Consider the following 13,525-nt stretch of genomic DNA (forward strand, 5'->3'; position numbering starts at 1 on the left):
TACTGTCATGTGTAAGTCTACAAATTCCACCTTAAAAATAATTAATTTGACTGATTACACTTTCATAATAGTCACATCTATTAAAATCTGATTTTCTGAAATGTCTCCAGAAGATGGAACTGAAGCTGATCAATCCAGGTTATTGGAAACTCATTAAATTGTGTTAAGGAATAGATGTGATAATTCACATAAACTGTGAATGTTTAGAGCTCCAATATTAGTTAAAAGTAGCAAATTCAGAATTTTTATATAAGACAATTTAGGTTCATTTGTTTGTTTAGAAAGATAATTTTAAAGTTTTATTTTGATGTGATTTTTATAGCAAGGTTATCCTATTTATATCATGTGATCTTTTGACATGGTCTGAGAATGGAAAGCTGATAGAAATTATTGGATAAGTGGAAATACCTCCCTAAAAGACTATTTAAGAAAAAAAAAAAACTTTCATTTAGGGAGTGTAAGGCAAGACATTAATTCCTTTTAATATGCAGGGAACATGGTCACTAATATCTACATCAGTGACCTGAATCCCCTTTAAAATTTGTCTATAACTCTCTTCTCCACAGTTACTGGGTTCATCTTCCAGCCTGTGAATAACTTGGTTGACTAATTATATTTTTAAGTAGTTATGCTCAAATTTTTAGATCATAATTTTAATTGTTCATCAGTACTTCTTATGAATTAACTAGGGTACAAACCCTGAATTTGGACATGTCCTTAATATGTTTTGTTTTATAATTCATTTTACTTCCATGCTTGGTTAAAACAGCATATTTTTATCTTGATCTCTGTCATTGGGTTTTTGGTTATTTTTCTTCCCTTTTCAGTTTTAGTCTACTTAAAGACTGTAGAGATTTAACTTTACATAAGTTTCCTAGTCAGTATGTAGTAAATTATCTATTTGTGGGTTTTTATTTTTATTAATTATATACAAGAAATGAAGATTTGGGGCAAAAACTATCCATGCTAACTTTATAATGGTCACAGTTGAGGATATAACTTAGTGATCTGCTTGGCATTTTTTGCCTTATTTACTGAGTCTTGATTTGTGTCTTAATGTAACCTCCAATTTTTGAAGTGTCTAATATAAATTAAGAAATGATAGTTGGCTCAATATCTCTGGAAATATTTGTGACCCAATATGCCACCCATCTCTGACAACATGAAAACAAGAACTATATAAACGAATGTTACTTAAGCAATATATATTTTCATGTACTTACTTGGCTTTGATCTGCATGCACAATATGAAATCATGAATGCAACAAACATCACCACCCCAACACTGAGTAAGACGATTTCTACCAGGCCAAGGAGTTTTATTTTTCCAGTCACTTTACTTCTGAACATTTCTGCCTTTTCATCACCAATAGTACCAGTCTGCAATCAAATGAATACATAGCATTATTTGGGAATGTTAATAAAACAAAATGTTTAAACCCTCCAATTATGTACCATCCTTTTCTCTAAACACCTGTAGAGGTTTTAATGACTGCATCTATAGGACAAGGCAGTAAAATTCCCTTGGCATGCCAAGCACAACATGTCAATATAGGGAAATACCCACCTTTCCTTTAAATGTGCTGTATAGTGTTCTTCAATGTATTAAGATGCATATGATCTTCAGAAGTATGTGAAATAGTTCATGATTTTCCAAACCTTCCCCAGTGACAGGGAAACTACAAAGGTCAACATTTCTACATGCTTTGAAGGCTTATACAAGGCATTTTCTAATTCTGAATCTAATCAATTCACTGGTTTACACTAAAATTGGCTAGTCAGGCAGTAGGACAGTAGGACAGAGTACCTGCACCTACTCTAACCTAGTCTTTTAAAGCATAGTTGGCTTTCATTATCACTAGCATGATCGTGAGTCTTCAGTATTACTTCTATGTGTGTAATAGGTGCATCTTGAATATAAATGTAAAGTGCTTCATTATTCTGAAAAAATGAAAATTAACGAGTGTCTATGCAATTTGGTTCTCTCAAAAAGATATCAGTGCTAAGTGCAAACTCATCCATATGGGCAATGGGAATACAACTTCAAACACTATATATACATAATTTCAAAACATCAAAAGCTTTTTTACAAAAGAAATTGACTGTTAATGACTAATAAATGAAATACTAACCTCATTAAGCCAAAGTATAGGCACAATATAATTTTTCTTCAGGCCCTTTAGTGCTCTGTAATATACATCAGAAATAATTATGAAAATATGTCAATATATTTGATATTTTAGTAATTACTTGTGTAAATAAATATTCAGAAATAAACTGCTCTGGCATATTGGTTAAGTTTCTTGATTTTGGTCTTTACAATGAATCATTTAAATTTTAACACAGCTGTTTCTCAGACTTATCACTCATAATTAGAAATTTCCCAAGCACTCACTTTTCTTTTCAACAAGTTCTACTCAGGAAAGTAAAATGTGATTTAGAAGTTATTGTCACAGGAACAATTGTCTAGTGAAATGAGAGGCACTACCACAAAGATCCAATTAGAAGCATTCCAAAATACATACATTCCATCTCAATAAACTCCAAGTATTATTCTAAATTTATAAGAGAAAATATAAGTATTTAATATTTAATGTATAATGACATTAAGCTAAAGAAAAGTCAATATTTGATATTCTCTCCACTTCAATGAATTTACTCATTCTTTCAAAACAATGCTACAAATTATAATTAATCTTGTTAAAGACTCACTCAATTTTTTTTGCTGGCTTGACCAATATGTTGACCTGTAGCCGTTTTGCAAATTGTAAAGTGAATCCAGTTATCTAAAAAAAAGAGAACTAAAATAATTACCAAGTTCTTTTAAAGACATTCTTATAATATCCAAAATCCACTTTTGCTATGAGAGCAGAAAAGATTTTAAAAGAACTTAAAGATTACTTGAAGCTTGTAAAAAATTGGACCTAATTATTATTCCATACATAACTATAATAAACACATTCTAATTGTATTTGTATCTACACCATGTTCATATACATGTGTGTTCATGACATTTTTGTCAAACCTAATATCAAGGTTTTAGTTAGTTTTATGATATTTACCGAAATGTTTTTGAGAAAAACAATAGCAATGTTAACAAAGTGTAAAAAGGTCTTATATAATTTTTAATTCCTGAACTATGTGTGGTCAAATATACATTTGATCAGAATCTATGCATCTGTCTGGGGAAGACATTTTGGGGAAGTATGCTGAAAAACAAACTCAGAGCCTCTCACATGCTAGGCAATTGCTGTACATGCCACAGCTATATCCATAGCCCTCCTTTAACGTTTAAAAGAGACTAAAATAATTCAAATATTAAAACTGTTGTACTATAGCAATTATCATAGATTTTTCTTGACACAAAATATACTAACATATTTTAATCCCTCATGGACTACATTGGCTCCTCATAGGTCTGCATAAATCAGAATAAAATAAGTATCAGAATAAAATAAATATACATATATATACATATATTTATGTAAATATATTAAATATATATGTAAATATATAATATAGTTAAATATTAATTTTTGTAAGCCAATTAGTCTAATTTTCACTATTAGTATTCCTGACCTATGAAACAGAAAAGCTTATAAAGTTCCATATACTGAAACTCAAACTGAATATTCTTGACATTTATATGCAATAGGAAGAAGTTAATGTAATTTTCTCTGAAATTAGGTTTCAGTAATTAAGAATGATTCAAAAAGTATGCTCAGTATATATGACTGACAAGATAATTTTCAGTTTTTACAAATAATATATGCGCTTACAGGTTCAACATCCAAGTATGTTCGATGTTCTTCTTCATTTGGACTTAAGCCTTCTATAGGTTCTGAAATATCAGGACTTGCATGTAGAAAATGAGGAAGTGAGATGTACACAGGTTTACCTGAAAATAAGCTTTTAGAGTCAGTTGGAAATTCACTCAGAAAATATTTCCTTAACCTTTTTTAGATTAAAAAAATACAGTTGATTTTCAACGTGGATTATAGCTCAAGGTAAGGAAAAAGTATATCAGGTTACTATAGTACAAAAATAAAATCATTCTACTACTCAGATTGGTCATTCTTTATTTAGATGTCAATTTTCAATATGCAAAGTAAAGTAGTTAATCACTAAGTTTCAACTGAGTTTTTTTTTCATGTTTTGGGCAGGAATATGTCTATGGACCTAGAATTTATGAATTATCTTTCTTTCTTCCTTTGTATTCACTTTAGTATGAAGAATTGAGCCAGAAGTTTTGTCAGTTCTTGCTTTAGAGACATACTGAAAACACATTTACTTTTATTTATCATTTACTATTTTCTAGGAAAGAGAACTAGAACAATGGCAGATGGGTAACTTGGGATGCTCAAAGTATTCTGGGGATTTTCATTTTATCCTAAACATAAAAGCAGTACAAGGTAATATTAGTGTGATTTTTTCCCCCACTAAGTTTTGCAACATTGAAACAAAATTGAGGCCACAAAAACGACATGAATCCCAGACCAACACTTCTTGTCACCAATCCTTACATTCTGTCATCATTAGCATCTTTAATATTAAATTTTGGGTAGAAAAGGAATTTAGGTAAAATTTCTACTTAATACTAAAATCATGTCATGAAACTTGATACTGAGTGTACTTACGTACCCTCTTTGCATTTGCCAATGTCTAGCACACCGTAGGATGTACAATTATTTGAGATAATCTTTTCTGTGCAGAAACAATGGTTGTCTGGATTTTGAACTGGAGATGCAAAGGCCCTTGCTGGAAGAATAAATCTATACACAGGGATTCCTTTCAGGTCCACTTCAGATTCGAATACAGCATAGATGGACCTAAACAGGGATAAAAGCTTTATTCCAGAACTAGAGTCACATTCTGAAGATCTACTGTTTCCTTTTAGTTTATATTCATGCTTTAACTTAGAAATATGAGATACTTGTTAGAATTTAAAATTAGAAGAAATTTTTCATGAAGTTTTAAGACATAGAATATTTCACACTCAGGTAGTGAATTTTTATTTGTTCTCAAAAGAATAGAAGTTTAGGGCAAGTTTTGCTGGTGAACTACCATAGAATGTTTATACCAAAGATATTTCTAACAGTAATTTCCCCAAGATTAAATATTTATTATTTACTTCAGAATTCTTTATTTGTATCCAGTATAAATTAAGTAAAATTTCTATCTTTCAAAACTGGATCTTGAGAAGAGCCACTCGTTTACTGAGATGTGTGCCTGTGCGTGCACACATAGACCACTAGCATTTGACAAGCATCCACCAGCACCCGAGGCAATGTAGAAAAACTTCATAAATATGCCTTCTAATCCTCAACAACCCTGTATGAAGAAACACTGCTTTTGTTGATCTTACAGATAAAGATTATTTCAGAGGTGTTATTAAAGCCTTGCCCAAAATCTCAGTCTCTAGGGATATGACTGAGGTTCAAAGGTAGTGACATGGCCTCTAGTACTTGTGGGGCATATATTGAACCTCACCAATTTGAAAAGATGCTGTAGTGACAGGGAATGACATTAATTAATAAGTTTGTGACAGTTGCATCATCTCTGGACATTTAGAAATACTGAACATTCCCTTCTAGACATGTTATTAAAAAGAAATGCATATTAATTCTTAGAAATGGCATAGAAAATGATTTTTATAAGTGGAAGCATATAGGATATTTGCAGAGTTAAACATCATAAATTCCATATGCTGCATTTATTAAATCAAGAAAAAAAAATTCCCTAACTACATTTTATTTTCCCAAAAACATAATTATAAGGTAAGGGTTTCCTGACCTTCATTTTTATCATTTGGAGAACTATGTCTGACTTAGAAACATATATTGACGTGTTTCTCTTACCTGCAAATATCAGAGGAAAAGAACCTCAGTGTTCGAGACTTCTCAACAAAAGGTGGAAATGAAGCTGCATCTGTTTGAAAAAAAAAAATCAATTCAGTGACAAGTGATTAATGTGCATTCTAGAAAAATCTAGAAATTTCTATTCTAGCATATTCAACAGAAATGATAAAAAGCACCTATGTAATTTAAAAATCATCTAGTACTATGATCACTATTTTAAAAGTAACATGTACATTTGCTTTAAACCACAATGCCAAAAAATATTTTCATTTAAGATCCACTGTGCATTTTTTGCTAACATTTCAATACTAGTAGCTGTATTTTGAGTGCCTGGTAACCACATGTAGCTAAAGGCTATCATATTCAACAAATTTTTATACCATGTACATTCATAGGTATAAAATAAAAAATGATAAAATCAGATAAATTTGTGATTATGTGGTTTTGGAATGCTTTTCTCCATCAGCTGAGAGGCATTTTTTTTTTTTTTTAAACAACGAAGTTCATTTAGAACTTCTGCTATGTTGGCATTGTTCTTATTTTTACTAGTGATTCATTCACCTGTACTAATGACTGATTAATATTTTTAAGACCATTAAAGTTCTCAAACTAGTATTTCTTGCAAATGCTTTGAAAACATATCCATCAAATTTAAAAAGGCATTTGTTGAGTTTATTGAATTTCTACTATGATTGCCATCCATAGCACTCACTGAATAAATGGAAAAATAACTAGGTAACTCCTCCAGTCATTTCTCAAATATCACCAAATTGAGCCACCAGTGAAAGCATGTATTCTAAAATGCTTAAACTCATTCTTGAATTAAGCATTCCAGGTTCTTTATCTGGTAAACTTTTAAAACCTATGACCTTGTTATCCTTCACTGATGCTTGTGATTACAATGACACTGTGGTCACTGCTTGATCCTGGCATTGAGAGGTTAGGATAATAGAGTTTAAAATCCCCATATTGGTCCTTATGCAGCATAATCTAAAACTGTCTTTCAGGTTATTAACAAGTGAAAGTGAAAGAAAATATATTGAAAACCTTTTAAAATCATTGTATGAAATATCATTGAAGATATGTCTTAATTATACCCGGCAATCACCTTGTGGGATGACCATAAGATGGCTTATGTTAACAGAATTTCCCCAAAAGAAACATTCTAAATGTGGATTAGTATTTTTACTTTGTCTTAAAACTTACTGAAGGTAGAAGATACATTTCTTAATTATGATGAAAACACATGGGCATCCTTGTTTCATTCAGTATGTCCCCTACCCTAGCCAAACTACCACTGCTCCTGGTCCATTTTACTTCGATTTTCTGCTTCTGTACTTTTAACTTCATGCTAATGGTTCACGTTTGTCATTGTCACCAATTCCTCTGATCTCTACCTCCTTTTGTTACACTTATCTATTTCTTCTAGAGAGAATTGTTTAATGATATTTTCCCTTTATACCCATACAGGATTCTTTCCTCTTTAGGAGCAGTTTAGTGCATTTCTCTCAATCTTGAAGGATTTTATTATCCTGGTGTAACTCAGAGTTACTAGTATTGAGGCACTTGGTAGTTTATTCGCAGAAATGCTCTTAGAAAGGATCACTTGCAAAGTCCAAAACCCTACTTGATTTTTTTTCCCCTTATGGAATTTTAATCAAATTAAACATGCAAAAATCAGTTATAACTTTAGAAAAAATAAACATTTCCATTGTGCATATATACCATTGTGCATATATGTGCATTATTCATCTGTTGAAGGGCACCTAAGATGAGTCAAATGTGTACTTTGCTTTTCTTCAGGGAAAATAATTATCCACATGAAACCAAACCTAAAAATTTTTAGTTCTTCCTCCAGTTCTAATTCTGAACTTATTTTAACGTATTTTTCACAGGTAAAGTTAATCTTGCTATTATTTCTTTGCTGTCTTATTCTGATATCTTATCCAAAATAGATGTTCTGCAACTTCTCCAGTTAAGTTTTGAATCTCAGAGAAGAGTGTTTTCCCATTTGTAATTTTTAATTTCTTTTTAATTCTGTTATCTTTATGGTATTTAGAAAGGTCTCAATAGTAATTATGTCTATAAACCTGGTTTTTGTCTTTTTAAGCAACTTATTTTCATTGCTAGAATGGCAGTTCATTAAGTACAGTTTTGCAAAACAAATACTTGCTAGTAATGCAGTAAGAACTGATCATCTGCAGTTAATCTTCAGAAATCCCATAACATTAAGCATACATTTACTAGACCCACATAAAAGTAGAGACTGAATTATTTTACGGGGAAATAAAGACAAGTAAACATACCCTCAACCTTCAGAATACTGTAGGGCTGGGGCTGGATTTGTGGGAGCAGGTGAGGTGAGTTCATGGTGATTATAATCACAAGTGTTTCTTACCTGTACCATTAATCATGTCGCAATAACTTTGCCAGTAAGAAAGATTCCTTAAGAATAAAAAGGAAAATGAACACATATTTAAAGAACACCTCACTCACATTACTTTTTCTACTGATTCAATACTTCTGCTAACATAATGAAGATTAAGGTGTGACAAATGCAAAGTTTAAGAAATGTTCTAACTCATTTGATTCACATTTTGTTTGAATTTTTCAGCTTATTGCAATAAAGTTCCTGATACTGTTAAGTGACCAGGTTATAAATAAAAACAGAGATGCTAAGTTAATCAGAAACAACTTGGAATAGACATACTTCTGAAAGAAAACACTCAAAAACATCTCTCAGAAATGTAGATCTCTACTTAGAGAATTTTCCTTCCAGTAAAATAAAAGAATATTTGGTTGAATGTCGGGTGTTCATACTAAAGAGAAGGAAAACATTAAAGGGGTACTAATGAAAGTTCAGAATGGGGTAGGGGAGGGGAAAGAAAAGGAAGATAAAAGAAACAGATATTTGGATACACAGAATTCAAAACATGTAAATATTTCAATTTTACATTTTCCTCATTATAACACTTGCATGGACTGCCATTACAATGGGATAGAGTCTACTAGCTTATGTATTAATGTCTATTTAAGAGGGAGAGAATGATCTGGACATGATAGAAAAATGGTAATAATAGTTTCCCTGCATCTGCAGGCAGTTTTTTTTTTTTTTTTTTTTTTGGTAGTGATGGAAAAATCTTGTTTTCCCACTGGTTATCTACTATGATGTCAACACAAACCATTGCTTAATTTTTAAACATAATATGCGGTTAAAAATGCTTGGTCTTGTCACGAGGGGTTAGATCAACCCTATAATATTAAGTTGATGTGTAATTCTTACTCTAATTAGTAGTACTTATCATCTTTAAATAGTGACATGAAGTGAAATGCTCATTGTTCAATACATAAACATCAATTGGTGATTTCCCCTGAAACACTTAGAAGTGTTTGTTTTCCTCCACCAGACTTTTGTATAAAAATATGTAACTCTGAACTCTTTAGAAGAAAGAGGCACTACACTAGTAAATATTTAGCTGTTGCATGCTATATTAGCTAACAATCTAGTTTGAGGCAATACTTCTGTTAATAAAAACATGTAATATCTTTCATTAATTTTTCAGGAAATAATTGGTCTAAATTTCAGTTATAAACTTTAAGGAGAAGAAAAGTCTTGCTTCCCTGATATTTTAGAGTTCTATTTTACACATATGAAAAAATTTGACTCCTTTGGTTATGGTGGCAGGAGACAGAAGGGAAATAATGTGCTTAAGAAGCTGTGTTGTTCTGTTACTACTTCAAAGATATTTCTGCATTTATATGCATATTCCAGGACTGTACTTAAAGTAATTCATTCTTGCATTAACATAGAAAGAATGAGATAAGCCATCAGTGTAGAAATCATTTCAAGATGGTTAGCAGGAAAAAAGCTTTTGCATGGATTTGAACTTCTGTCTATATAGACATATTTAGGCTGTGACACTGAAATGCACAATTTTTATTTGACATGCTCGATTATAGAAACATTAAAACAAAATATATTCTATTCATTAGAATATCAATTGATGTATTGATTTTCTTTTCATTTATGATTATCTCTTTGTATTGGTGTACTATAATGCTGGATATGCAGTGGAGATGATAATAGTCCCTTCGCACTTCTTTATATAAGAGAACCTGGGCATAAAGGCAAATCAAACTAGGTAGAGCTGATATTCAGCGGCATAAGTTCTGCAATGGTGTGAACCTGACAGTTCTTATATTTGAGGGGCTAATGCCTGACAGAACAACAATTTCCAGGGCTGATACACAGCCACAGGTTGATTCCTGTGCCTTAAACACCACTCCTGCCTTAGAGTACCCTAGTAATCCCACACACTCATGTGCTACCCAGATACTTACCTTTTACCTTTATAAGTGTCAATTATGGCAACATTGCTTATGTTATCTTTTCCATTGAAGACTTTATAAACTCCATCAACAGTATTATTGTACTGAAAAATATGTATAAGAAAAAATTACTAGCAGAACAAATCATATTTTCCAAGTTATAGTATATGTAATTAACTCACACATTTCTCAAATGCAGGTTATTCACAATGTTATCACTTTTAATATATAATGCAATCAAGTTTTTAAATTAAAACAGTTAAATTTTTTTAAAGGGTAGAAGTACAAAAACTGCCTAGAAATAAGTCAAGATGTGAGACAAAGAAAATAAATGCCAGAAGCTGATGTGACACAGACTTGAGTCCTCTATGTCATAATTTAGAAAATTTTTATCACCATTCCTATTATATTGAAATGAGGGCTCATTGAACAAAAATTCTGAGAATAATGATAGATTTCTAGAGTTTTTTAAAATGTTATTTTTTTAGAAAAATTTGTGAGTGCATATTAATTACAAAGAATAGTGGGTTTCATTGTGGCATATTTGTACAAGCATACAGTATAATTTGATCAATTTTTTATCCCTGTAATCTCCCCTTGCCCACCCCTCTTCCCTCCTAATGATCTACCTTTGATCTTCATGAGATCCCTTTAATAAGTGGTGACTAAAATGAAAAATATCAGATGGATAATTTTTAAAAAATAGTCAAGGAAAGAGTTGTGAATCTTTCAACTCAAATAATAATTAAACCTCTGATTCCTTAAGGTTTTCTACATTGTATTTAACAGATATATAACCTTGCAATCCTAAACACTGTGTAAAAGTAAAACAATACTAAAGAACTGGAAAATATAACATTCATATATAGTACTAAATAAAGGCTAAATGTCAATTCAAGATAGTCTATCCTTTCAGCAATTTCAAACATTATGTTATAAATAAACACACCATTGAGTTCACATTTTTTTTTCTTAATTTCCAAACTGCCACTTAATGATATTTGTGAACTACTAAAATAAGGCATGCTGACCTAGTCAAATTTGCACCTTTCAGTAAGACAACTTTTTAATTAAATTTTATGATAGGATGAATTCATTAAATGCAAGACTACAGTATGGAACTTGATTTTTGAACAGAACTACAATAAAAAAAATCAAAAGAAAATTGTATATTTATAAAAGTGGAAACTGTTAAAATATTAAAGTTATTTTAATTAAGTAAATTTTCCTCCTAGAAAAGTGAAGCCGTATGAAAGGAATAAATTTTTGAAAAGCTTAGGATTTATATTCCCAAGTCAGCAAGAGGGCTAACATATTAAATTATAAAATTATACTTTACCAATGACATTATATTTATCCAATATAACGTCAATACAACAGCATACCATTATATTGAGTACTTACAGGAAAGAACACACCAACTGTGGTCGAAATAGGGTATGGAACCAAACTCAAGAATGGATCCTTGTAGCCCCACAAGAGTTCTTTCAAAGTTCTGGTTTGGAACATAGAAGATTTTGACTTTTTGATAAGTGAATTGAGCACCACTTGAACAAATGCATTTTGATAGATATGGGGTGCAGCCTAAAAAGAATAACAAACACCATTTAAGGCACTAACATAATATAATTCTAACAGATGGGTTAGGTATTAGAATAAAACTTCTTAAACTGTATGTCTAAAATTATTGCCACATTCTGCCTGAACTAAAAGTGTAATTTGTCTAGCTGATTACATTTCTCTGGCCCATTGCCAGCCATAAGAAAACATTTCAAGTCAAGCCTTTTTTTTTATGATATACTTTAAGCAGTCTTCTAATTCCATTTGTTATGATTTTGTCATGTTTACAAATGACCGTAACTCCATTCAAAATAACAAAGGAACACATTTTCATAAAAATGGCAAAATGACTAATATCTAATGATAATTCTAATGATGAAAATTCTAATGATGAGAATGGTGGGTCCTGGAGTATTTAAAACAGTGGTTGTCTACTCACTGCTACAGCTAGATTGAGAACTGTGAAGGTGTCATTTTCTGTTCCAACTGACAGCGAAGGTTCAAAGATAGCAGCATTGGGCTGCACAAAAGAGACTGTGTTGTCTTCAGGATCCTGAGTTATATTCTCCTTGGCTAGAAAACGAACTCTGAAACAAACAGACAAACGAGATTTAAAAAAAAATTAGATTTTCAAATGACACTTATTCAACAATACTATTTGAACCCATAGAATATGTCGGAAATTAAGCCAAGGGATGGAATTTAAAAATAACCAGAGTAAAGTCTCTAGTCAACTAATCAGAAGGGATCCTAAACTTGCAAATAGGAAATTAGAACAGCTGGAGAAGAGTGAGTGCTACAAAGGGCATTTACATGAAGTTGACAGAAAACAAAGATACAAATCCAGATTTGGGCTGGTCACAGTGAGGGTCATGAATCATTTTGGTAACAATTCTATAGAAGTGGTCTAAATACCAAACAGAAGTTGACTTAGGTAAGGAAAGGCAGAGAGTAGCATTTATAAGCTAAAGAACATGATGCATCTTGGGAAATGCAAATGCTTGAGGTTGAATTGTAGAGTGAGTGAAAAGGGGGGTAGGAAATAGTCACTGAAATAAGTAAGACCTCTAATTAAAGGACTTCATATTTTACTCAACAAAGTCTTTATTCTGAGGGAAAGGAAAAGACAGTAGAGAGGTTAAGCAGGGGAATGTTGAGTACTTTTTCTTACACTAGAAAAAAATCTGAAAGTACATAGCCTATGTTGCACTGACTTTTCTTTTTCAATATTTTACTGAGAACTAGAGATAATATAATCATCCTTTTTGAGGGCTAAAAACCAACTCTTCCTTACCATCCTTATGTATAAGTTTTTTAGAATTTTAATTTCCTGTCTTTATCTCTAGAATCTTAAGTACTAAATACTTTTTACAATGTGTTAAAAAGAATGATTGTTATGTGGAAAAGTATTTTGCAAGTACAAGGCATCCTCCATTTATCACACTATCATATTTAAATATTGATATGCAAGGTGACCAGACAACTAAGGTAAAGGTTAAAAAAGTATGAGACTGAAATTTAAATAAGAGTACTTTAGATATAATAAAAACATAAGTTTTTATAGGGTAGCAATTATGAGTTTTGTAATTCCTGAGCACAGGGTCTGATATGGTGAATTTTCATCAAGTGTTTTCTTATTTCCTTATGAATAAATTAATGGCTCACATTATTTCAAAAGAGGCATTAAAACAAGCTAGAAATATCCTTAATACATGTGTACCAGAGCTTTATTATTATTCTTTGAGAATAATTTTTAAATTTGAAGAATATAAAAATAC

The 13,525-nt window shown here is 31.3% G+C and overlaps 2 protein-coding genes across 9 annotated transcripts in view; one reads left to right on the forward strand and one right to left on the reverse strand.

The window, feature by feature from the left end:
* The window catches only part of Gnat3 (G protein subunit alpha transducin 3), a 282,850-nt gene that overhangs the window by 61,379 nt on the left and 207,946 nt on the right, over positions 1 to 13,525 (forward strand). The window lies entirely within an intron of this gene.
* Cd36 (CD36 molecule) overlaps positions 1 to 13,525 on the reverse strand; it is a 75,318-nt gene that overhangs the window by 2,471 nt on the left and 59,322 nt on the right. For all 6 annotated transcript variants that reach the window (XM_047561275.1, XM_047561271.1, XM_047561273.1 and 3 more), the window contains 10 exons: positions 12,187 to 12,334; positions 11,592 to 11,771; positions 10,200 to 10,291; positions 8,257 to 8,303; positions 5,859 to 5,928; positions 4,642 to 4,829; positions 3,780 to 3,898; positions 2,713 to 2,786; positions 2,133 to 2,187; positions 1,224 to 1,380 (listed from right to left, as the gene is read on the reverse strand). In XM_047561275.1, coding sequence (XP_047417231.1) covers positions 1,224 to 1,380; positions 2,133 to 2,187; positions 2,713 to 2,786; positions 3,780 to 3,898; positions 4,642 to 4,829; positions 5,859 to 5,928; positions 8,257 to 8,303; positions 10,200 to 10,291; positions 11,592 to 11,771; positions 12,187 to 12,334 — 1,130 coding nt within the window. The remainder of the gene's footprint in view (positions 1 to 1,223; positions 1,381 to 2,132; positions 2,188 to 2,712; positions 2,787 to 3,779; positions 3,899 to 4,641; positions 4,830 to 5,858; positions 5,929 to 8,256; positions 8,304 to 10,199; positions 10,292 to 11,591; positions 11,772 to 12,186; positions 12,335 to 13,525) is intronic.

This window comes from Sciurus carolinensis, chromosome 8, assembly GCF_902686445.1.
Source record: "Sciurus carolinensis chromosome 8, mSciCar1.2, whole genome shotgun sequence".
NCBI classification, from domain to species: domain Eukaryota; kingdom Metazoa; phylum Chordata; class Mammalia; order Rodentia; family Sciuridae; genus Sciurus; species Sciurus carolinensis.